At 35.7% G+C, this 26,806-nt stretch overlaps 1 protein-coding gene across 4 annotated transcripts in view; it reads left to right on the top strand.

Annotated features, from left to right (window-relative positions):
- Positions 1 to 26,806, top strand: part of HMCN1 (hemicentin 1) — a 524,815-nt gene that overhangs the window by 365,360 nt on the left and 132,649 nt on the right. For all 4 annotated transcript variants that reach the window (XR_010941259.1, XM_067728936.1, XM_067728938.1 and 1 more), the window contains exons 56-68: positions 1,830 to 2,017; positions 3,581 to 3,677; positions 9,394 to 9,555; positions 10,298 to 10,411; positions 10,526 to 10,728; positions 11,022 to 11,103; positions 11,213 to 11,344; positions 12,056 to 12,205; positions 16,957 to 17,116; positions 19,217 to 19,341; positions 19,575 to 19,758; positions 20,329 to 20,426; positions 21,317 to 21,595. Coding sequence is in view for 3 of the 4 variants with exons in the window: in XM_067728936.1 (XP_067585037.1) it covers positions 1,830 to 2,017; positions 3,581 to 3,677; positions 9,394 to 9,555; positions 10,298 to 10,411; positions 10,526 to 10,728; positions 11,022 to 11,103; positions 11,213 to 11,344; positions 12,056 to 12,205; positions 16,957 to 17,116; positions 19,217 to 19,341; positions 19,575 to 19,758; positions 20,329 to 20,426; positions 21,317 to 21,595 (1,974 nt within the window). In the remaining variant the exon portion in view is untranslated. The remainder of the gene's footprint in view (positions 1 to 1,829; positions 2,018 to 3,580; positions 3,678 to 9,393; positions 9,556 to 10,297; positions 10,412 to 10,525; positions 10,729 to 11,021; positions 11,104 to 11,212; positions 11,345 to 12,055; positions 12,206 to 16,956; positions 17,117 to 19,216; positions 19,342 to 19,574; positions 19,759 to 20,328; positions 20,427 to 21,316; positions 21,596 to 26,806) is intronic.

Below are 26,806 nucleotides of genomic sequence, written 5' to 3' on the forward strand. Positions count from 1 at the left end.
TAGAGGTGAAACTAGGGTGGGATGGGTCATCAACATAGATTTTAAAGTCTACAAGGTAGTGATACGAAGACAATTAAAATCAGTGCTAACATCATCAAGAGCAGTGAAGGAATATCTTAGACCACCTGGCTTAATTTGACCTAAGTTTGGAAGGAATTTAGTTTAGGACTGAGTGGAAGGATCTGATAAAGTAGCAAGATATTATAGGTTGGGAAGAACTGGAATTTGGTTAAATTGAAATGGAATTTAGGGATTGATTGTCAAAGGGAGATGTTCATGTCTTCAGTCTGTTATTTTTAATTAGGAGGAAGTTGGAAAGCATGTTGGAGACGAGTTTAGAGAAGTACGAACAAAGCAAAAAAAAAGAGCCCACAAAGTCTGTCTAAATTAGGGATACTTCACAGTGTTTGATGCTTACCTCCTAAGTGCCACTAAGAACAATTCTGAGAGGTGTAATCCAGCTGGAGGGCAGGTCAGAGCAAAGAGCTTCGGTGGAGGCCTCTACAGGTCAGACCTTGGGCCTGTAGTGTGTCTCCTGGTAGCTCCTAATGATTCAGCTCCAGAAACATTGAAATCTTTCAAGAAAACATTGAATCTTTATGTACCAACATTTCATTTGATCAGTTTTCATGGTGTGGAGGTACTGATAGCCTCATTTAATCTGAAATTCAAGTTTATTATTTACTAATCTGCAGTTCAACCTATATATTCTGTGTTATCTAAAGTACAGCAAAAAATCATATAATTTTGACTGTGAAAGTTTGCATTCAAAATAACACTGAAATTTTATTATGGGGCCTTGTAACCTTGATTATTTGCCTTATAGACTTTCAATTTAGTTTTGGAGAGACCCAAATACTACAAGAAGGCATCTGCATTAAACATATATTCTTTACTGATTGATAAAGATATGGCACATTTTAAGAGAGTAAAACAAAATACCTAAGCTTTCAAAACAAAACAAAGTGATTATTCGTTTTGAAAATGAATTTCTACATTTACAAAAGCAGCCAACACATGCATTCCTGGTTTAACATTTCCATTTTTTAAAAAATTCTACAGATAGTATGTGCTTTTTCATAACTGACTAGTCTAACATCAGGTGGGCATGAACCTGGATTGATTCTATATTATTGTTTTAAATGAGAATGAATATATGTAGAAAGATCTAGAGCATGGCTTCCCAAACTCTAGCATGCATAAGGATCACGTGGAGACCTTGTTAAAACACAAACTTCTTTGGCTCTCCTAGGGATGCCAACTAAAGAAGGCTCAGTCAGACCCCCAAATCCGCATTTCTAGCCAAGCTCCCAGGTGATGCTTATTGTGATACCACTGATGCCGAGGCTGGGGAAACACAGTTTGAGTAGCCCAGACAATTCCCTTGCAAATGAGACCAAACCTGTACATTTCAAATACGCTTTAAAGATTTACCTGGCTTGTCTAGATGACCAAGTAGACTTAACTGTTAATTTGTGCAGATGCCACTTGCATGTGTGCTTGCAAACCCAGAGGGCCCGTGGAAGGGGCTGAGAGAGAAACTAGACAAGATGTATTGGGGAAGAATTGGGATTAACCTAAATGCAAAGGAAACTATGGGAGGGGTTAGCCCAGGATAGGTAAAGAAAGGGAAGAGAATAAACCCAAATTCACACAGATTTATCACCCCCCCGAATTTATTAGTGTAAAGTGTTACTTCAGAATCATGGATTCCTCTTCAACTCTTGTCCCTCTATTATCCCAAACTTTTTAAAATTGTCAGAAAACTAGAATAATTTAGAAAAGACCTTGTTTCCTGTCATTATCTCTCTGTTGCAATCACTTATTAGTGCCGCCAGTTATCCAGGGAGCAGACAGTGATCTGCCTGAAGAGGTCACCGTGCTGGTGAACAAGAGCATGCTGGTGGAGTGTTTATCCAGTGGCAGCCCCACCCCAAGAAATTCCTGGCAAAAAGATGGGCAGTTCTTGCTAGAAGATGAGCATCATAAATTTCTATCTAATGGAAGAATTCTGCAGGTAAAAGTAAAAAATCTAATTAAAAATAGCTATTTGACTTTGTATTTTATAATAATTGTCTTTTTGCTTTTAAAAATAATTTGTCTTGGTTTATAAATATTGGCAAAAATAACTAATCATAAAAAGGATATATAAAATAAGATTCTTCTTACTCATTCTTTTCTCACTATCAGAGGTAACCACCATTAACGGTTTTGTGTGAATTCTTCCAGAGGTTATCTGTACATTCAGCACACCACACACACACACACACACACACACACACACACACACACACACACACACCCCTAAATTTACTACAATATGGCCTCTGTGATAAAAACCAAATTATTATAATTCTTTCCATTGCAGATTTCTGATAATTAAATTCTAGGTGGTTTAAGATTCCCTATAGATTAAAATTTGTCCTCTATTGGCAAAGAATTGATGATAAAGAATAATGGAAACCACATAAATATCCTGAGTTGTTGTTCACTAATGGGCATGTCTATATTTTTCTTTTCAAGGGTCTTAAAAGGAAGATAGGCACTTGTAAAAATAACACCAACTCTTTTGTTAGGATGCAACTTAAGAAATTATTTCCCAAACATATTAATGATGTTGTATAGGCCCAAGAATCTAAGCATCAGTGTATCCAACACAGGACCTATCCCATGGAGTTCTTTATTAAAAAAAAAAAAAGTATGAGTTTCACTGCTTGTAAATAACCTTTAATTCTCAAAGTATCTTCTGAACACCATGACTATTTCTTTTTGATGCTCATACAACCTCTAGCTAAATACTTAAATATTTCTGTTGGCTAGAGCCAAAAGATATATAGATGGACAGAAATTTCTGTATAATAAAAAAAAGAAAATATAACTGCTATATTAACTAACTCTTGCTACATAAAACAAACCACTCCAAACAACTTAAAACAATAAGCATTTATTTAGCTCACAAGCTTTCTGGTTGGCTGGGTGATTCTTCTGGTCTTGGCAAGGCTAACTCGAGTGTCTGCATGCTGTGGATTGAATCCGTGGCTCTGCTGATCTTGGCTGGGCTCTTGTACATATCTGGGACCTCAGCTGCAATAACGAGGCTGACTCTTCCCACATGATCTCTCGCCCTCCAGCAGGTTAGTCCTGGTTTCCTCACATAGTGGTGGCAGGGTGCACATGGTCTAGGTTTGAAATGGAAGACTGTCACATCCATCACGCTCTATTGATCAAAGCCGGTCACAAGGCCAACACAAATTCTCCATCTTTACTCCACTCCCTGATGGGAGAAGCTTCACAGTCACACCACCAGGGATGTAGATAGGAAAGTGGGAGAATGATTTGGGACTTTTCATAGCCAATATACAAGTATGTATAAATTTGCCTTTTCTGATTAGGAATCTTTATAAATATTTATTTGATAGACCTGACTAATAAAAACCAGTATCAGCACTATTATGTACAAAATTTTTTTCCTATGCTTATCTGGTATTAGCTAGAAAGAGTATGTATTGTTTATTCTCAAAAATTGACAAGTTGCTTTATAAAAAAGTTTCAGTTGGAATTTCTTCATTTTTTTCCTTAGATTCTAAACACTCAAATAACAGATATCGGCAGGTATGTGTGTATTGCTGAGAACACAGCTGGAAGTGCCAAAAAATATTTTAACCTCAATGTTCATGGTAAGAGCTCAGTTCCAAAAACATCTGTTAGAGTACGCTTGAAAAAGCAGGAAAACTGTACTTTAGATCATGTACGCTTATTTTGCATTTTTTAACTTGAACAGTGTGTGGAGCCTGCATTCATTCAACCTTTCCCCTTCTTTCTTTCTACCACAGCTTGTGCGATTTATAAAGTACAAATCTTTTAGGGAGTCTGTTTTTATATTATTTCAGTCCCTTAAGAAAAAATAGTTACTCCTACATATTTGAAAGTAAAAAAAGAAAAAAAATCACAATTTGAAATCCCAAAGATTACAAGTTTATATGAAGCTAGAACCAAATATAGCTCTTCTACCCATAAAAATGTACCCACTGGGCCTTGTTGGAACCAGTTTCTGTCCTCAATTGTAGAATTCATGTTGAGTTACACCCTCCAGTATGTAATATACTTCCTGAAGAAGAAAAAGTAACTTTATAAAGTTAAATAATTCCTGAAAACCATCAGTACACCTAATTTATTTATTAGATTCTAAGTTCTCAATAAATGCTAGACACTCCATAAATACTAACTTTTTGCTAAAAAAGCAGTTAGGTGTCAGCCATAAATAATTAGTTTTATTTTCATCATGCACAGCTGCTTCCAGAATATTAAATTGGAAATGCTGAACAATTATTATAAAAGATTTTCTTTAAACATGTGATTCATATGCAAAATTCTAGCTCATTTTGGAAATAGCTGAAATTTGACATTACTGAAAAATTTCTTCCTTCAAACGACTTTTATTTAGCATAATGGATATTCTTTTTTTGGTGCGATATATAGGGAGTATTGATGTCTAGCAATGTTTGGTGTTTCTGTAACAGATATTTGAAGCACTCTTACCTTTTTTTATTCCCAGTGCTTAGCAAGTTTTTTTTTAGTAAATCTGACCAAAATAGAAGAAATGTGTTATAAATTCCCCGGAAGAATAAATTAAGCAAATATAATCATTGTGAATGTATACTGTACTAATCTAAGTAATCTAAAGTAATCTGTAATCTAATTTGTATTCTAATCTGTAAAGTACAGTAGGATAAATGTTGAAAAATAAAAATGTTGATCATTTTTCCTGATTCCCCAAGGCAGAATTAATTTTTCCTCCTTTATGTGGTCAAAAGCGTCTTGTAAATACCCCAGTTTTAGCAGTTACATATTCTACCTTTTTATCTTTATACATCTGTATCTTCACGTCTATCCCATAACTTTATTATAAATGCTGTAGGCAAATGGTCATCTCTTACGGACCTTGGTCTTCCTAAACCTTGTCTAAAGTCATGGTAGTTGCTAAATAAATATTTGTTGTTCCTTTATTATATTTCCTTCATATCCATTTCCTCTTTGTAATGCATAGGAAAAACACCTGAAGTAGGAGACTTGCCTGACTTGAGAGGCAGAAGCCACTTGTGTTTACTATTGAGAATTGGAGTTCAGGAGGGGGGGTTTCCTCTTTTACTGGTTAACAGTGTCTTGAGCTCCTGCCTGCAGTCAGGAACCCATACTTAAATATTGGAAAATTCATGTAGGAGAGAAACAGTTTAAATTGTTTTCACTTAAAACCATACCATTTGTTATCTCCCTGTACAATATCGCTTGCTTCTTTTGGACTCTAACCTTCAGTCTGTTGACCTCTCAGTTATTTTTCAACCCTCTGTGTCTTTACCTTCTTCACATCCAGTCTAACTTTCATGGACCAGCATATCAATCACTTCTCTTAGCCCACGCCTTCTCAGCACTCCTGCTCAATAAAGGCTCAACTCTGCATGTAACAACACAACACACTGACTGCTTGATACCTACCAGGTGCTGTGCCAGGTGTTTTGTATATGTTATTTTACTTAATTATCTCAATAACCCCAGGTGGTTGGTACTATTTTATACCTCTTTTACAGATTAAAAAGCTGAGGCTCAGTGAGACTAAGTAACACGCCCAAAGTTACACACCTGGCAAATAGGATTTTAGCTTAGGTAGTCTGATTCCAGAGGCTTTAAACTCACCTGCTTTTCTGTATTACCTCTCACTGAATTCCATACCTGCACCTAGGTAGCTAACTATGGCTAGAGAAACTCTTGGTGTCAGGACTATTGGTGGTATTATAAATTCATAGATACTGCTTGAAATGAGCCCTTTATACTGCCTCTTCATGGCTCTACTCCACAGTGACTCATACCTTCTTGAATGTCAGATGGCCCCTGTCTTAGCTCAGGCAGCCATTAACAAAATACCAGAGACTGCATGGCTTAAACAATAGGAGTTTATTTTCTCACCATTCTGGAGGCTGGAAAGTCCAAGATAAGGTTCCAGCAGGGTTCAATTTCTGGTGAAGGCTCTTTCTCCCTTGCAGATGGCCACTTTGTCCTCACAAGGCCTCTCCACTGAGCACGCATGGACAGAGAAAGCAAGGAAGCTCTCAGGTGTCTCTTTTTATAAAGACAATAATCCTATAGGATGAGTGCCCCATCTTTATGACCACATTTATCTTTCGTTCCTTCCTTAAAGGCCCCATCTTCAAATACAACCACACTGAGAGGGCTTTAGTGTATGAATTTTGGGGGGACACAAACATTCAATCACAGTTGCCTCTCACCTTCACTCAGTCAGTGCCCTTACCTCCTGTTTTACAGGGAAAAGAGAAGGCATATGGCTGAAACCACTTCAAATTCCTACCATCAAAATGAGAATATTAGCTGCATGTGATGCTGCCATTTCTTCCTTCTGTTACAACACAAGATGGGAGCATTCCTCTACCTTCTAAAGACTGACTTGACTCTATATCCCTGGTGACCGCCTGGTCAAAAATCTCACGGTCTCCTCTCTTCCTCTCCAGTATTGAAATTCACACTTTCACTGGCTCCTTCCCAAGAGCATTTAAATTTACTCATCTCTTGCCTCTTAAAAAAAAAACCAAAAACCAAAAACACAAACAAAAAAAAACCCAAAACAACTCTCCCTTAGACCTAGTATTTCTCTTCAGAGGCATCCTTCTCTTTTTCCCCATTTCAAGGCAACCTTCTCTAATAGCTGTATATATTTACTGTCTCCTTTTCCTCACTCCTCCCACCGTTGCTCATCGGATTTCACCCCAACTCCAATGAAACTGCTCACTGAATTCATGAAATGACATCAGAAGTCCAACACGCATTTTCAGGCTTTATCTTTCTTACTTCTGAGCATTCAACATCCTTCAACATTTGACTGTCTTTTTCAAAAATTCTCTTCCTTTGGCTTTTGTGATGCCCACACCCCTTATTGATAATCTTGCCTTCCCAGTCTCGCATTCCCAGTCGTCTTTGCTAGTTCCTCCTTCTCTACTTGACTATTACACTTTCGTTTTCCAAGCGCTAGACTTTATTCTTCCCACTCTTTTCTTACGTGATCTCATGAATTCCCAAATTTCAGATACCATCTATGTGCAGAATAGTTTGCAAATTTTTATTTTCAGTCAGGGCTGCCTCAGGAACTCTAGACGCTTCTGTTCAAATATGTACTTCTTATTGACACAAATGCCTAATAGTCACTCTAAGACCATGTGTATATAACTGATCTCATTACCTTTTCCCAGAAATGTGTTCCTCCTCCAGGGATCTCTGTCTCAGTAAACGGAATCACCATCTTCGCATTGTTTGAGCCAGTTAAATGAATGTCATCCTGGATTCCTCCTCCTCCTGAAACCTCACCCCCAAAGCATTGAATCCTAAATATTCTACCTACATAATATTCTGGATCCACTCACTTTTCTATCCTTTCTGACACCATCCTAGGCATAGCACTATCATCTTCTGCACTCATTACAGCAATAGTCTCCTAACTGGTCTTTCTGAGTCCCTTCTAGCCTTCTCACCAGTTCCCTCCACTGTGGCCAGATTGATAACTTTTAAGCTAATTTTTGAGTAAACCACTCCTCTGCTTTCCTCTCCTTAGGCTGTTATTTCAGCATTCTAATGATGCCCAGAAGACCCTCTAGAATTTTATACTATTTAGTCCTTTAATCTTTGCCTTCTCCACCTTACTCCCCAGCAGCCTTGCTCTTCAGACTCTGGTCATGTCAGCCTTCTGGTGCCATGTTCTTTTCCCCATTTGCGCCTTTGTATGTGCCATGCCTTCTTTCTGAAAGACCCGTCCATTATCTGTCTTCCGCTAGCTTATTCCTGGTCATACTTCAGCATCTTTTTAAATGTCACTTCTTCCTCCTGATCCCCAAACTAGGTTATTTCCCTCTTGTCACCCTACTCTTCTGATGGACACTCACACTCATCACACTTGTAATTATTAGGCAGTATCGGACAGTGGCTAAGAACAGGGCTCTAGAGCCAGACAGCAGTCTTCCAGTTTCTTCCAGTATCTAACTGTGAAACCTTAGGCAGGATGCTAACCTCTCTGTCTCAGCTTGCTCATCTATAATAAATAAGAGGATAAGAACTGTATCTAACACATAAGGTTTCTGAGCCTCCAATGGTATACATGAAGTGTTTAGTTCAGTGCCTGGCACAGCATAACCACTCAAAAAAATGTTAGCTGTTACTTTTTGTTCAATGTCTGTCACTATCACCAAATTATTAATTCTTTATAGATAATATCTATTATATTTTTCATACTGTATCAGCACTTAGCACATCTGAAATACAGTAGGTATTTAATAAATATTTGATAAATGAGTAGATGAATGAATATGAAAATTGGTGGATAAAAAAACATGTATAGTAAAATTTAAAAAGCAATTTTGCCTTTTGATCTTTTGCTTTTGTTTTTGATGCTATTTTAAGACCTCAGTCTTAATATAAAAGAGTATAATATAACATAGAGAGTATAATATAATAATAGAGTGTTACATTAGTTGTGTTCTTTATTTCATGTCTTACTATCTTCATTGGCCTGAGCAAAACCTACCTCTGCCTTTATTTATTAATGTATTCATTCATTAATGTATTCACTCATTTTTATGCTCATTTCTCGCTCCTATTCCCACCCCCCACATAGAAACCATTCAAATATGTATGATGTTATTCCTTCCCCGTGCATGTGTTCTTGTAAAAAATCTATTATTCCATCTGCGTGTGTTTTAACATGCATAATTGGCATTGCATTATTAATCTTATGCTTTTTTACTATACTTTTTCTCTGTACTGCTTCTGCTTTTGGAATTCTTTTTTGGTTTTGAACAATAAGCCATTGTATTGCTTATTTCTTAAATCTTCTGTTTATCTTGAAAGTCAGTGATTTACATTGTTGAAATAACCTGTATAATTTATTGATAGATACCCTAAAATAACAGGTCTAGTCTATTATTTCTATAAGCAAGAAAATAAAAACTTTAAGGATATAATATTAAAAACAAGAATATTCACATGTATTTAATAAAAAGCAGTATTAGGTCTGTGTACATTGACAAAACCATCTCAGGAACTGGCAACTACATTTTACAAATAAAATGCAGAATAATTCTGTCTGAAAATTCTAGTATTCTGTTTCAATTGGGAAAAACAAAACTGATGGACATGAGTTTGATGAAGGCATTAGGGAATTCTAAGAAGAAAGGTAAATAATTAACAGTATCATTAACTCAGTGCTTTAGCAGAGTACAGTAGTTGGGATTATATTAATAAATTGGAATATGTATTACTGATAATATCACTTTTTACATTTAATATGTTTACTATTAATACCAATATATTTCACTTTTAATATATTTACTATTATAGTTCCTCCAAGTGTCATTGGTCCTAACCCTGAAAATCTCACTGTTGTGGTGAACAATTTCATCTCTTTGACCTGTGAGGTCTCCGGTTTTCCACCTCCTGATCTCAGCTGGCTCAAGAATGAACAGCCTATCAAGCTAAACACAAATGCTCTCATTGTGCCCGGTAAGGAACTTAGAGCTCTTTATGAAGTGGGCAACACTTTCTCATTTTTCTTTATTTAATACAAATGGCATTTCAACTTAGTCTCTTTCCAAACTTTTGTCTTGCTGCATTTATTTGTTCACATTAAATGCCTCTCTTCAGCCATTTGGGGCCATTAGGATAAGACTGTAAAGACTCTATGATTTCAGTGGGAATGTACAGTAACAAGGTCTACTTCAAGAAATTATGAAATTTAGGAACAGAGCTGCTTAGCAATTACTTGGGGGTGATAGACTAGCGAATAGTGCTTTCATTGGATAAAATCACTGGTTGTTTTCAATCGATCCTAAAGCTCCTTGAAGATAGATTAATATCAGTAGATAGACTAACAGACGGACAGCCAGTTCTGCACTGTGGGAGATTTAAACCCAGAAATACTTGGTGACATATACTGACTCTAATACAATTATGGTTTGCTCACTAGAATCTATATGAAACAGTTCTATTATCCATGTTTGGTTACTGGAGAGAAAATTTTATTAATTTCTCCTTTTATAAGGAAGTAGAATAAATAGTACTGAAAGGATCAAAGGAAGCTGATTAAATTCTTTCATTTTATATATGAAATGCTTCTATATGCTTCTATCTATGCTTAGATTTTCCTCTAAGGGAAAGGATATATTTTGCTATTTATCTTATTGATAAGGTTGTTATTACAACAACCTCTGTACCAAACTTCAGTTTGCATTATATTTGCCCACAGGTGGTCGAACTTTACAAATTATCCGGGCCAAGGTATCTGATGGTGGTGAATACACTTGTATAGCCATCAACCAAGCTGGTGAAAGCAAGAAAAAAGTTGCCCTGACTGTTTACGGTTTGCTTCTACTTTTTTCATAAGATTTTTTCATTCTTAAACTGGTATTAGATATTTTCTATCTGAGCATTCTGTGAAAAAAAAAAATCCTCTGTTCTTATTTTCTTCCTTCAGTGCCCCCAAGCATTAAAGATCATGGCAGCGAATCTCTTTCTGTAGTTAATGTAAGAGAGGGCACCTCAGTGTCATTGGAGTGTGAATCGAATGCTGTCCCACCTCCAGTCATCACCTGGTATAAGAATGGGCGGATGCTAACAGAGTCTACTCAGCGGGAGATTTTGGCCGATGGACAAATGCTGCACATCACGAAAGCTGAGGTGCATCTTTTATTCTTGTTTGTGTGTCATGACTCCTTGGCGGGATTATGGAAGGGAGAATTGGAAGTTGCATATTCCCCTTACTCCAGTGAAAAATTATTTTCATTTAAAAAATAACATCATCAATGCCATTATCCTCATTTTTCATTTAAAAAAAAAGCAGGATTGTAGAAGGCAATTAGGACTGGGGCATTTAAGCATAAAGATGACTGATGATTTAATCTACACTCGAACGGTGTGATTGGTCATCTATAACTTAATGGAGCACATACAATAGTATCTTTTTCTTTTAGGTATCTGACACAGGCCAGTATGTATGTAGAGCTATAAATGTAGCAGGACGGGATGATAAAAATTTCCACCTCAATGTATATGGTGAGCATCTGCCTCTAATATAAGTCTTTTTCCCCCAGATATGCAAATGCCAGAAAGTATCCTGAATTAACTTAATGAGGACACATGATTTTCTTCTGTCTTTTTACAGTGCCACCCAGTATTGAAGGGCCTGAAAAAGAAGTCATTGTGGAGACAATCAGCAATCCTGTGACTTTAACATGTGATGCCACTGGAATCCCACCTCCCATGATAGCATGGTTGAAGAACCACAAACCCATAGGTAATGTAGCTGTGCAGTTTTTTATGATTGTTTTCTTTTGCTCTTGATTCACTAGGTTAATAAACTAGCACATTTTCAGTATTACGCACATAGCTGTGTTTAGTTCATAAAGCCTAATGTACTGTAATATAAACTTACAAAAGGATTCTTTTTTTTTTTAATTTATTTTTATTTTTGGCTGCGTTGGGTCTCTGTTGCTGCGTGCGGGCTTTCTCTAGTTGCGGCTAGCAGGGGCTACTCTTTCTTGCGGTGTGCGGGTTTCTCAGTGTGCTGGCTTCTCTTGTTGCGGAGCACAGGCTCTAGGTGCGCGGGCTTCAGTAGGTGTAGCTCACGGGCTCTAGAGAGCAGGCTCAGTAGTTGTGGCTCACGGGTTTAGTTGCTCCGCGGCCTGTGGGATCTTCCCAGACCAGGGCTTAAACCCGTGTCCCCTGCGTTGGCAGGCGGATTCTTAACCACTGCGCCACCAGGGAAGCCCTACAAAAGGATTCTTCACTTTACAGAGATTTTTCTCCTTTCCATTTTACTGGAGAGAAAATTTTATTAATTTCTTCTTTTATAAGGAAGTAGAATAAATAGTAATGAAAGGATCAAAGGACAAGGGGAAAACTTAAAAAAATACATTTGTCACATAAAGACATTTTTACAGTGACTTGTAGAGATGTTAAAATAAAAGCTTTTTTATGTTTTGTTTGGCTTTGTTTCTACCTCTAGAAAATTCTGACTCACTTGAAGTTCATATTTTGTCGGGAGGTAGCAAACTCCAAATTGCCCGGTCTCAGCATTCAGACAGTGGAAACTATACATGCATTGCATCAAATATGGAGGGCAAAGCGCAGAAAAATTACATTCTTTCAATTCAAGGTATGTGTGGTACACTCTGATCTGTCTTCAGTTTCTTTATTACATTCTATCTGTAGTACAAAATAAGTGTACATCTAAATAGATCATTTATAATTGATTCAAAATATCTCTTTTTTGCATGTTTTGGATATTTTATTTCTTTTCCAATTTATTGAGATATAAGTGATATAAAGAACTGTATAATTTTAGGGTGCACAGCATAATGATTTGACTTACAAAATATCATTAGATAAACAAAAAATTTTCTGTCCTACATTTGCCAGTAGATAGTATTTTCATGAAAATGGACATAAATGTGGAGAAAAGAATAGAAATTTCAAAATCTCTTTTTTTTCATGTTTCCTGAAATGTTTACCTTCCTATAGTATATATTCTATTGAATTACTTGTTTATTTAAAACTGCAATAACTTATTTTGATGCTAAGCCTATAGGTCTCTTCCTATTGATATAGATAAGATTTATCTCATGAAGATATTAAATATGTTCTAATTACTGGCCAAGGATTAGGTGAGCTTAAATAATCATGAATCTTATACTATTTTGGTTTGAGAATAAGGAGCATTGATTCATCCAAGAAATATTTAATTAACACTTACTACGTTCCAGCATAGAATTGAGCACTGCAGGGAGAACTTGCATCCTTTTGATTTTCAGCAAACCTTTGGGGTATTACTTTTGGTCTAATGTTTAAATTGAAATGGAACTCTAACTTGAAACTAAGTTGAAATGCTTGCTTTTTCCAATTTTATTATAGTTACTGAAAAGAATTTCTCATAAGTTATAAATGCAGTTGTGAATATGTATTATCTACCTGTTGCATGCTCTGTTAAAGCTAACTCCAGAAAATTGAAATTTTTTTCCAGTTTTATTGAGATATAATTGACATATAACACTGTATAAGTTTAAGGTGTGCAACATAATGATTTGATATATGTATATATTGCAAAGTGATCACAATAAGATTAGTTAAAACCCATCACCTAAAAACTGAAATTAAAGAAAAATTAAGATGTTTATGAGTAATAGTGGTTTCTCCTATTAGTGATGCTTTAAGATTTCAGAAGTAAAAAGGGAAAAACTGCTATTCAGAGATTCAGTATCAGAAATTGCATGTTTAATTATGTTTAATGCCCTAATAATAATAGATGCCAATCATGGGGTATGTGGTATGACCAAACATTTTGCCAGACTTTTTATATATGTTATTATGTCTTAGGACTAGAAATTGTATATAGACATAGGGCCTAGTCTGCACTTTTCCTATATTATATACTTGTTATAGGATGTCTCATTTACATTCTTATTGATTCAACTTCTAAATTGTACAAATTTGATATAATTATTATCATCTTCTGGACGACTAAAATGAGATTTGGAGATATTATATAGCAATGTGTTGGTAAAAGTTTAACAGTTGACTCTGCAGACAAAAAGGTCTTGATTTGTAACCAATCGTTTGTCAGTCTCTGTGGTGTAAGTATTCCCACAGTGGCCCATTTCAAGGTACGGATATTATGGCACCAAACATGGAGCAGGAAAGATGTGCAAAATTGGCTCTTGCAAGCTGGAATGAGCTGCCTCCAGCACACCACTATAATTATTTAGAAAGAATTAAAATGTATTTCTGTCTTATACTACTGTCAATATTTTTATTACACATTATTTCTTTTTTTTAATCAATATTTCTTTTTGTGAAGTATAGTTGATTTACAATGTTGTGTTAATTTCTGCTCTACAGCAAAGTGATTCAGGTATACATCTATATACATTCATTATTTTAAAATATTCTTTTCCATTATGGTTTATCATAGGATATTGAATATAGTTCTCTGTGCTATACAGTAGGACCTTATTGTTTATCCATTCTATAATATATGTAAAAGCTTACATCTGCTAACCCCAGCATGCCACTCCATCCCTCCCCCAACCCCCCCTCCTCCTTGGCAACCACCAGTCTGTTCTCTATGTCTGTGATTCTGTTTCATAGATAGGTTCATTTGTGTCATATTTTAGCTTCCACATATAAGTGATATCATATGGTATTTGTCTTTCTGACTTACTTCACTTAGTATGATAATCTCTGGTTGTATCCATGTTGCTGCAAATGGCATATTTCATTCTTTTTTATGGCTGAGTAGTATTCCATTGTATATATGTACCACATCTTCTTTAGGTTGTTTCCATGTCTTGGCTATTGTGAATTGTGCTGCTATGAACATAGGGGTGCATGTATCTTTTTTTAAAATATATATATATATTTTTTTTAATTTTTGGTTGCATTGGGTCTTCATTGCTGCACGCGGGCTTTCTCAACTTGTGACAAGCATGGGCTACTCTTCATTGTGGTGCTCAGGCTTCTCATTGCAGTGCCTTCTCTTGTTGCAGAGCATGGGCTCTAGGCACGTGGGCTTCAGTAGTTGTAGCACGCAGGCTCAGTGGTTGTGGTGCACAGGCTCAACAGTCATGGCTTGCGGGCTCTAGAGTGCAGGCTCAGTAGTTGTGGTGCATGGGCTTAGTTGCTCTGCGGCATGTGGGATCTTCCCGGACCAGGAATCGAACCCATGTTCCCTGCATTGGCAGGCAGATTCTTAACCACTGCGCCACCAGGGAAGTCCTGCATGTACTTTTCTGAATTATAGCTTTGTCTAGGTATATGCCCAGTAGTGGGATCTCTGGATCATATGGTAATTGTATTTGTAGTTTTCTGAGGAACCTCCTTACTGTTCTCCATAGTGGCTTTACCAATTTACATTTCCATCAACAGTGTAGGAGGGTTCTCTTTTCTACACACCCTCTCTAGCATTTGTTATTTGTAGACTTTTTGATGATGGCCATTCTGACTGGTGTGAGGTGATACCTCATCGTAGTTTTGATTTGCATTTCTCTAATAATTAGTGATGTTGAATATCTGTTCATATGCCTGTTGGCCATCTGTATGTCTTCTTTGGAGAAATGTCTGTTTAGGTCTTCTGCCCATTTTTCAATTGGGTTGTTTGTTTTTTTGTTGTTGAGTTGTATGTACATGTTATTTCTCTTTTTTTAATTTTTTATTGGAGTATAGTTGCTTTACAATACTGTGTTATTTTTTACTGTATGGCAAAGTAAATCAGCTATATGTATACATATATCCCCTCTTTTTTGGATTTCCTTCCCATTTAGGTCACCACAGAGCACTGAGTAGAGTTCCCTGAGCTATACAGTAGGTTCTCATTAGTTATCTATTTTATACATAGTATCAGTAGTGTATGTGTGTCAATCGCAATCTCTCAATTCATCCCACCCCCCCTCTTGCCCCCCTTGGTGTCCATACATTCTCTATGTCTGTGTCTCTATTTCTGCTTTGCAAGTAAGATAATCTATACCATTTTTCTGGATTCCACATATATGCGTTATATACAATATTTGTTTTTCTCTTTCTGACTTACTTCACTCTGTATAATAGTCTCTAGGTCCATCCACATCTCTATAAATGACCCAATTTCATTCCTTTTCATGGCTGAGTAATATTCCATTGTATATATGTGCCACATCTTCTTTATCCATTCCTCTGTTGATGGACATTTAGTTGCTTCCATGACCTGGCTATTGTAAATAGTGCTGCAATGAACATTGGGGTGCATGTGTCATGTGTCTTTTTGAATTATGGTTTTCTCTGGGTATATGCCCAGTAGTGGGATTGCTGGGTCATATGGTAGTTCTATTTTTAGTTTTTTAAGGAACCTCCATACTGTTCTCCATAGTGGCTGCACCAATTTACATTTCCACCAACAGTGCAAGAGGGTTCCCTTTTCTCCATGCCCTTTTCAGCATTTGTTGTTTGTAGATTTTTTAAAAAAAACTTTATTGGAGTATAATTGCTTAACAATGGTGTGCTACTTTCTGCTGTATAACAAAGTTGTAGATTTTTTAATGATGGCCATTCTGACTGGTGTGAGGTGATATGTCACTGTAGTTTTGATTTGCATTTCTCTAATAATTAGTGATGTTGAGCATCTTTTCATGTGTTTGTTAGCCATCTGTATGTCTTCTTTGGAGAGATGTCTATTTAGGTCTTCCGCCCATTATTTGATTGGATTTTTTTTTTTTTGATACTGAGCTCCCTGAGCTGTTTGTGTATTTTGGAGATTAATCCTTTGTTAGTTGCTTTGTTCGCAAATATTTTCACTTCTTCTGAGGGTTGTCTTTTCATCTTGTTTATGGTTTCCTTTTCTGTGCAAAAGCTTTTAAGTACACACTATTTCTTAAATGAATCATTAAGGTGAAAAACAAAGATGGCTAGAAAAAGGGAATAGAAATGATTAAATCTTGAAACCAATAATAAACCTATCGTTCAGAATAAATAATATTTAAATAGAGAAAGAATTAACCAACTTAGATACTTTTCTCAGATGTTTATGCCAAAATTTTATAAAACAGATTCCCCTGAACTGTATTAATTCTCAGCTATCTATTGAGGATTTAATCTAAGAGCGATTCTGTTTGGCCAGGAGGGGTGCCCATGAGGTAGATATGTCACCAACCACTATGAGCAAATAATTATACCAACTTACAATATAACAGGAATATTGAAGTGATTCCTCTACCTATTCCTCATTTAAAAATAATTTATGGCAATAACAAGAGTTTGATCTTGAACCACAATCTAGAAAGAATGTGAAATAAAAATGGCATATTGTTCTATGATTCTGTTGCATTCATTAGAATTTATATTCTTGTGCCTTGTTAATGAAAGTCAATTTTTTCTCCAAAGTTCCTCCAAATGTTGCTGGTGCTGAGATTCCAAGTGAAGTCAGTGTCCTTCTTGGGGAAAATGTTGAGCTGGTCTGCAATGCAAATGGCATTCCTACCCCTCTTATTCAGTGGCTTAGAGATGGAAAGCCCATAACTAACAGTGAAACAGAAAGAATTCGGTATGTGTGAAAAGAATTTCTGCATCATTAATTGTAATGTGTTCTACAGTTTTAGAGAGTTGGACACAGATATTCTCCTTGGAGAATCACTCAAAAGTATTTGTCTGTGTGTGTATGTGTTCCTTATTTATCAATTCTGTGTTATAAAATCTCCTCACATGTTCATTCCTGCAAGTGTTAGTTAACTGTTGTAGATTTTATTCCTCTAATTTCAGAACGTTTATACCAAAGTCTGCATCATAAAATAATTCTTTCTTGCTGACATCAAACCAATTTCATCCTACAAAAGATTCATCAGTCATCCCTTAGATATAATTTTGTGTCCTGAAATCACCAAACCACCAGACATGCCATAGTGCTTGGCTCATTTTGAGAAAAGATACTATCATCATAACCTGGTTCATCTCCTATAGTGATTTGTCCAAATCCCGTTTTCAGCTGACACTTCACGCCACAAACCACATAGAGATGGAATGATAATGTGGTAAGGCATTCCTGCTACTTTCAACAACAAATGCCTTTTGAAGGACACTGCAGAATTCTACACTCTACTATATTATTTCATCACAAAGCCCTATAATATACACATACCAGAATAATTATAATTACTCAAAGAATTATATATACCTCAGAAGGCATTAATTAAATGTATTGCAAACTTTATCATTTTGAACCAGTATTTTAAACTTAAGGGTTTGCAGTATATTTTCTAATCAATGAATTGAATATACATAATTTAAAGAAAAATAAATGTTATTTTCTTTGAAATCGTTTTATGTTAAAACTTAGACATTTGTCCCCTTTACAAGATTAGGTAAATTGCCAAACAATGTTTTAGCTTAGAGGTACATTTTGAGTTTCAATTCTCTGGTGTGGACATTTCTGAATAGTTAAATATTTAGTTATTTATTAAATCAGCTGATATCAACCCTATTCTAAACCAAGTACTAGATAGTTGGTGGGACCTCAAGATCTATAAGATAATATTTGTACCGAGGAATTTGGGATCTATTACTTCTCCTCTCACATTAAGAGCCCACATATACTTATTCTTATATCCACTTTATTATTTGTTCCCAGCTACACAATATGTGTAGATTTGTAAATGGGCCAATTTGTCAGTCAAATACAGTATTTTTCCAAAGTCAGCTTACTACTTTCCTTTGGTCATGGCAACTTGCTTTTTGTTTATTCATATGGTTAAACTCATGGAATTTTAAAATTCATAGTTTCAAAAAGAAAAAATAAAATAGACCCAGATAATAAGATTGTAATTCTCAATAATTATATTTAATAACATGATATAGTAGAAATGGAGTATTTACTTTGGACACTGGGAGAATCTAATAAAATCACTATTGTAAGAATGACTGTAGATAGCAATTTAATCTCTTTGTAAAACACAGGAAGTTTTATTTGATAATTAATGGTGTGTGAAGAGAATCAATAATGCAATAATCTTAATTTAGATATCATTGATAACCTAGTTGTATAGTTAGTATACAGTATTATGTAAATAAAAGGAAAAGCTTTAGCAATTAGAAAAATTTTTGCAAACTATACCCATACATAAATACTAAGTTGTTGTCAGTGTTTAAATGAATTATTCTATCCTGCTCCTTCTCATTAAGAGTATTAGTAAGTTGTTTATAGCCAGATTTTTCACTCTAATTTATCACTGTAACATTCTTCAATTTTTATACCACAGTTTTTATAATTTTCATTTAATTCCAGCCTTATATTGATAACTAAGGACAAAACATTCTATCTCTGAGAAAAACATGTCTTTGCCCATGATTCGGATAGACAAGTTCCTAACCTGATTTTGTTCACTTCCTTTTTTCTCATAAGGAGGCAGTGGATATATGAGATCCATTACTGTAGCAGTTTAGCTGGTTGCTTGAAATCTCTGCCAGTTTCACTAGCTCTGACTTTAACAGGCTTCCATGTACTTAGTGGAAAAGATTTAAACCATTATATCCAAGATGAAGATGCATTTTAGGGTGATTTTTTTTAAAGAATATAATAATCTGGAATGAGTTTTCCAGAAATAGCTCCATATATATCATCTCAGTGCCTCTGATATAATCTTTTCTATAGGGTGACTGCAGATGGCAGCACATTAAACATTTACGAAGCCCTCCCATCTGACATGGGGAAATACACGTGTGTTGCTACTAATCCTGCTGGAGAAGAAGACCGAATTTTTAACTTGAACGTCTATGGTAAATACGAAATTTCACCCTCTTTTGACTATGCTGCCTTAGGAATCGATCAGAAGAAATGAAGGTCCAGCAGTAGGTGTCTGAAGCATTTAGTTCTAAAATGTGATGTCCTTGTTGTTTCCTTTTGGGATACAAGGCAGAAATATAGGTAAATGTAGTTGAAATGATTGGAACTGGTAATACACACCCCACTCCACCCCACCCCCTTCTCTCTCATTTTCTATATGATGTAGTTCCACCTGCAATTAGGGGTAATAAAGAAGCAGCAGAGAAACTAATGGCTTTGGTGGATACTTCAATAAATATTGAATGCAGAGCCACAGGGATGCCTCCACCACAGATAAACTGGCTAAAGAATGGACTTCCTCTGCCTCTCTCCTCCCATGTCCGGTTGCTGTCTGGAGGACAAGTTGTCAGGTCAGCTTTTATAGTGTATGATTTGCTAGACAAAGTTACTGTGATTGTAACTTTAACTTCACCTAAATAATGTTTTTAAAATGTCTTTTCCTAAGCTTTTACTTTTGTTTCCCTTTCAGTAATTTTTTAGAAGAGGGGGGATAGCAAATATAAGTTTGGCATGGTTTATTATTCTTATTTAAATGCTCATGTTTTAGTAAGTTTGTATAAAATAGGTCTTTCATAGACATACATGTATCATATATTTTTTCAAGAACTATTATAGCTAAAACTATATGGCAAAATGGTAGGAAGATGCTTACTACAATCGTGATTTTCATGATTTTCATCATTCTCTATTAATATGTATTTGAAAAATATTCACCTCTCATATTGTGTTATATTTTCAGTGGCTCTGTCGAATAAATGGCATTGGAGGCATCTATATTTTGTGATGGATGGTTATAAGCTTTATAACTAAAATTTCCCAAAATAAATTCCCTTCCTTAATCTTTGTATTATCACAGATGTTTTATTTGTATATGTTGAATGGGATCAAATTACGAAGCGTTGGGTCAAACTGTTTTTCAGGATTGTGAGAGCTCAGGTGTCTGATGATGCTGTGTATACTTGTGTGGCCTCCAACAGAGCTGGGGTGGATAATAAACATTACAGTCTTCAAGTCTTTGGTATGTCACCAGAAACAATCCTAGTACTATACTATGTGTCCAATATTAAACAACAGCCTTAATTTAACTATTGACGTATCAGGAAGGAGTGGTAAAATAGGATCTTAACTAGGGCTTCTAGAATGCCTGCTCTCCCCAGGGGTCCATATATATTGGAGCATACTGTCTGTCAAAATACTTTTCTAACCTGGAATTTTGCATTCAGTGAAATCTAAATTTTTTAAAATAGTATTTCAATCCAGACACAAGACCAGTCTTTTCATACAAAGAGAAAGTTAAGACTGTTTTCTAATAATGTTAGTGTCTCACTGAGAGTATTTAAAGTATGAATGGATGTGTGCATATATACTAAATATCTCTGTGTGTATGTTAGGTAGAGATAGAACTCAAAACATTCAATTTCTGAATTATTAAGATTTGCTAGACCAGAGTTCACGATCCCCAAGAATTTCTCAGAACAGTTAAGTAACTATTTACTATAGCCTACAAATGATTTATGTTGGATTATATACAGTTTACTCTGGAACTTATTTTATTTATTCCACATAAAGTAGCTGGAAGTATACTTCTGTAATAATATAAATTATAACAATTTAAAAGGAAAAACCTAAGATGTTGAAAAATGGCCAAATTTTAAAACACATTTAGTTTGTATGTTCTACAAGGAAACAGTATTGAGGTCTTATTGCTAATATTTTGGAAGGTTAAAAACTAGCCTACATAACACATGCTTTTATAGTAAAGTCATAGACTAATTAGATGGTATTTTAAATTCTATATTTTTATAGATCATAGAAACACTATAGAACTAATTGAACCATTTAAATTTTTTAATCTAAATTGCTCTCAAATTATAATAGATACATAATTTTGTTTTGTTTTCTATACAGTACCACCAAAACTGGACAATGGGATGGGAACAGAGGAAATCACAATTGTCAAGGGTAGTTCCACCTCCATGCCATGTTTTACCGATGGAACCCCAACTCCCAGGATGTCCTGGCTTAGAGATGGCCAGCCTCTGGGGCTTGACGCCCATCTGTCAATAAGCTCTCAAGAAATGGTCCTTCAGCTCATCAAAGCAGAAACTGAAGATTCAGGAAGGTACACCTGCATTGCCTCAAATGAAGCAGGAGAAATCAGTAAACACTTTATCCTGAAGGTCCTAGGTAAGTAAAATAATTGGGAAATAAGTGATAATAAAGACAATAAGTAAGTATAATTCTTAGAATCATTGGCTATAGGACAAAATTTGTAAAAACTTCATTGTACTTCATATTTCTGTTCTGTAATTCACCTAGGTTTACTTTTAGTATCCGAAGCCTGTTAAGTTATTGTGTTTCTTATCTGTGTAAAAGGATGAACACTCCCACTTGTAAAACATTATTCATTGACAATGCCATACAACCAATTGATAAGTAGCTTTTTAACTTTTTCGAAGAACTGAAATCACTTCTGATGCTAGTAATTTAATGGAAAAGCATGATATTTATACTATTATGTTATTCCAAACAATCTTTAAACGATCCAGTCTGTAGATTATAGTTGTAATGGTCATTTCAAATAGTCTAGTTCTATTTACTCTTTTGTGCATTACAATAAGTATTTTAAATAGGTATTCCAGTGTTCTACATGCAAATAAATAGTATAAAGGGAAAACATATCTTTTCCTTGAAGTAAAACAGTTTGACTTCGGAATAGAAATGAAAATGAATGAAATGAATTATTTCAATAATCAATAATTTTTTGGAGGTTTTTTTTTCACGATGATTGAGGTAAAACCTCAGGCTCTTTACATTTTTTCTAACAAAATGCACCCCACAAGGAAAAATAAGAATTTTGGCAAGAGTCTAGCCAAATGTTTTCAGGACATCCTATAATATTTCTGGTAGCACCTATTACAATTTTAATTATTTGTGTAACCTTAAAAGTCTGTTTCATCCTTAGTTAAACTCTGTGATGATCAGTACCCTTTTTACTTATTGCTGTATTCCCAGGGCTTAGCATGGCATTTGACACATAATATTTATCTGTTGGCTTGAACTGAATGGAACTAGGTACTTATCAGGTGGATTGAAGTGAGTTTTAACTGTAGCAGGAGACAGAACAATATCTAAATAAACAAACAGAAATACTGTGGTGTAGATGAGTATTCCATAGAATGAAAGGTAGTAGTGGAGGCAGTACACCAGAATATTCAGAGACAAAAGGCAGGAGAAAGCATGTGTTTGTAAGGAAGGATGGAATAACAAATTCCCATATACCAATTCACAGAATATGAGGAATATCAAGAGATGACATCTTGTACATTAATTATTCACCTATTAATTGTTAATTATTGACTATACATTATGTGCCAGGCATGTTTCTAGTCAACATGTAACAAATAATTATTGGACACCTACTGTGTGACATATGGTATGACAAGTACTTGACTGCATCACTGAATAGGAAGGATGTGGTCTCAGCCCTCAAGTTCCTGCATTGGTGGGGAACATGGATATTGAAAAAGTAATTACTTATGAGTGTGATAAGGATGATATGGCGAAAATTAAATTCTGTGGGAAGGTTCGAAGAAGGTCTCTTCAAGGATACATCTAAGCCTTAAAAAGTAAGACTATAGAGATGAGTGAGGAGATGCCTACATCTTTTACCTAGAAATGATAAACCCTGAGTTGTCTATCTGTGCTTACTGAAGCTGAGTGTAACAGCAAGAGTAGAAGACAAGACTGGAAATATAACTGGACAGAAGCCATACTGTGAAGAGCCTCAGTTAGAGAATTTGGGCCTCATTACGAAGGCAGTAGAAGAAGCTTAAGCAGGAATATGTTACAGTCAGATTTCACTTCCAAAAAATTCCCTCTAATGACAGAGTGAAGAATGAATCGAAGAGTCTGTTATACTCACAAAGGCCTAAAAATACAGGGGCCTGGTGTAGCATGTGGCAGTGGAGAAAAAAAGAAGGAAGACTTCTGCAGGAATTCTAGAACCCAGGAGCAGAATCACGGCCCAGTACATTTCTGGATGTAGAACACAAAAAAAGAAAAATAACACCAATGTTGTTAGAGTCACATACAAAGAACAACCTTCCCACCTGCAGGGTTTACAAGGATATTCTCTTAAAACAGATTTGAAAACTGGCTTAACAGAAGGATGAGCAGTTTTAGCATTTCAGCATCTGTTGAAACCTAATTCCATTAAAACCTGAAAAACTTCACTCTGATCTATATTACAATAGAAATGTGAATTTAAGTGTCCTAATTTGGTGATGCGCTAATCTCAACTTAATTCTATCCACCTGCCGGGAGGTGTCATGGTGTATTAGTGGTTCTGAAAGTCTACTATGGGTAAAATACTAAAAACAAAGGAGAAGATCATGCAAAATAAAGCTAGTGGGTACGGGAGCTGACAGGGTTCAGGCTATGAAAGGACTGTTGACCACATTAAGGATTTTGTGTTTTGTCCTAGAACAATGGGAAACCATTAAAAGTTCTAACAAGTGGAATGCCATGAGTAGAGTTGCAGTTTGGAATGACCACTCTGTGATTGCAAAGTGGAGAGTGGCTTGGAGTGGGTTCTGGAGACAGTGTGTTATTAGGAATTGTGTCTGGCTGTGATTAACAGAGAGTCTAAACATGGTGACTTAAAGAACTTTTGTTTTTCTCACTGAATGAGGTGTCTGGAGGTGGGCAGTAGTTGCATTGGTTCTGCAGTTCAAATCTTAACAGTTCTCCTGGCCTTTGGCCTTTATATCATAGTCAGACCGTGATCATGCATTGGCTCCTCACCCTCAGCATCACTATAGGCAACAATAGAGCAGAAAAAATGGGAAAGGCAAAGAACTGCCCCTTTCAGTGTTTTCTTAGAACCTCCACAAAACTACCTCTACTTATATCTCATTGGTCAGAATCTTCACGTGCCACTCCATCTACCATCTACTAAAGAGGCTAGGAAATGTAGTTTTTAGCACATTGACAGCCCTAACAAAATTGAGGTCTGTTAATAAGAAAGAAACAAGTAAATGATATTGGGTAGGCAGCTACAGCCAGGAAGGAGGAGATATTAGTCCAAGTAAACAGTATTATAGCTCAGATTAGTGATGCAAGTGAGAGGAAAAGATGTATTCTAGAACTAGTTGCAGGTAGAAGTATTAAGACTTGGTGGTGGATTTGGCCATATGAGAGTGATGACAAGGAAGAAGATACCGAGGATGACTCCCAGCTTCTGGTTTATGTGACTGAACAGTTGGTGGGTTTCATCACGTAAATGCAGGGAATGCTGGAAAAAGACCAGGTTTTGAGGGAAAAGGTAACAGGTTCAGTCTGAATACATGATGAGTTTGAAGTTGTTTTCAAACAACCCACTGAAGATGCTTATGTGATAATTATATATATGGATCTAGAGCCCAGGAGAGAGATCTAGGCTAGAAATATAAGTTTTGGAGTCATCAAAGTATGGACAACTCCTATTCTGCTCAAAGTACAAGACTTATCGACAAGATACAGAGTAAAATGGTTCACAATCACTTAACACATGTAAGATCTGATGACTGGTATTTGAACCACTTGGGTACATGTTGTTATTTTAAATCTAGTACTATAAGCTTTTGAGATTAAGGGCGTGCTTAAATAATCTTTGTATCCACAGGGACAGACACATAGTAAATAACCAATAAGTGAGAGGAATAAAGAATTGACTGTAGTCAAATGTGCTATGGAAATTAAAAGGGATAGAAATTTTATAGTTTGTTGAGAGAATCAAGAAAGGACTTATGGTTTTTACAAATGAACATAATGATACTAAAGTGACCTTGAGAGTACTTGAACATGCTCAGTTAGGGGATGGTGGGACTATTGGAGATATTCCAGTAGAAGGAATAGCATTAGTAAAGTCACAGAGCAAGAAGGGACTGAACTTGTTGAGGGAGAAAAGTAGTCTAGTTTGAAGTCTAGGTTACATAAAGTGTTTTAAAAGTAAATAGTGTTATAAAGAGAGATTGAGGCTATGTTGTGGAAGGCTTGGAAGCCATGATGAGGAGTTTGTATTTAATTCAATGAGCAACATGGAGACACTGACATCTTTTAACCAAGAAATCTTGGATTGATCTAAAATGCACTTAAGAAAATGTATTTTGACAGCAAAACATAATAAGATGCATGAAAGTGAAAAAGAGTAGTCATGTGGGACCATAGTTAAGAAACTCTGACTTCTTAATTATAATGTATTAAATATATTATCTTTTTCCAGTAAGGAAAACGAGGACCAAAGATACAAATTTTTAGGAGGCAGTTTTTAATAATAACACCAACAGATGTAGTAGACTTAGTAGTAGTTATAACTTTCTTAAAACCTTTAATTATAAAATAAAACAGATTCAGAAACACAAAAGAAATGTAGTTTATAGATTATTTCATTGAATCCTCACAATTCTACTAGTTAAATAATAGTACTATACTTATTTTAGGGATTTGCCCAAATCCACTAACCTAATAATTGTTGGAGCTAAGATCCAAATTCAGGCTATTTGATTCCAGATTCTCTGCTGTGAACCTCTGCTCTAAACTATGTGCCTGACTTTAAACACACACACGCACGCGCGCGCGCACACACACACACACACACACACACACACACACACACACAGAGCTAATCCTTGGAGCTGTCCAACAGCTATTTTTGCTGCCTTGTGAAATAGTAAGCTGGAAACGTTAACAGAAAATTTGAATGATCTATGTAAGGGAAATCTGTTTTAAAGTGATTCCTAAACTTAGGAATAGTTGGACTAAGAAACTTTACTGTTTGCTCCAAGTGTTTAGATTCCGTAACATCCTCTTGAGAAAGGTAATTTAGAAGTATAAATAACAAAAAAGGAAGTTATTTCTGCCCAGACATAACAAATGTGGTTTATGCAGAAATGGTCTCCAAATGTAACTCTTTTTTCTTCTGCTTAGTCATTGTTTCCTCTTAAAGTTCTGCACGGAAAAAATGATTGCAAAATTCCATAGCATTTGCCCATTGCTTTTGTAGAACCAATAGATATTTAAAAGGTGCAAAAATACACTACTATATTTAAGTAACTCTCTTTTAAAAATAGTACAAGATTAGTTTAGTTTTTATAGTTTTCAAATCTTTACAGTTAAGTAAGACTGCTCTAATTATCTGAATCCCAACTGCTGAGCTATAATTACCTTAAATAGCTTGCCATTTACTTCATGATCTATTACAGGCATGATCCATCTCTTTTAAAATAGTGCCAGTAGGGACTTCCCTGGTGGCACAGTGGTTAAGAATCTGCCTGCCAGTGCAGGGAACCCGGGTTCGAGCCCTGGTCTGGGAAGATCCCACATGCCATGGAGCAACTAAGCCCATGTACCACAACT

The sequence above is a fragment of the Pseudorca crassidens genome, chromosome 2 (assembly GCF_039906515.1).
Source record: "Pseudorca crassidens isolate mPseCra1 chromosome 2, mPseCra1.hap1, whole genome shotgun sequence".
Taxonomy (NCBI): Eukaryota; Metazoa; Chordata; class Mammalia; order Artiodactyla; family Delphinidae; genus Pseudorca; species Pseudorca crassidens.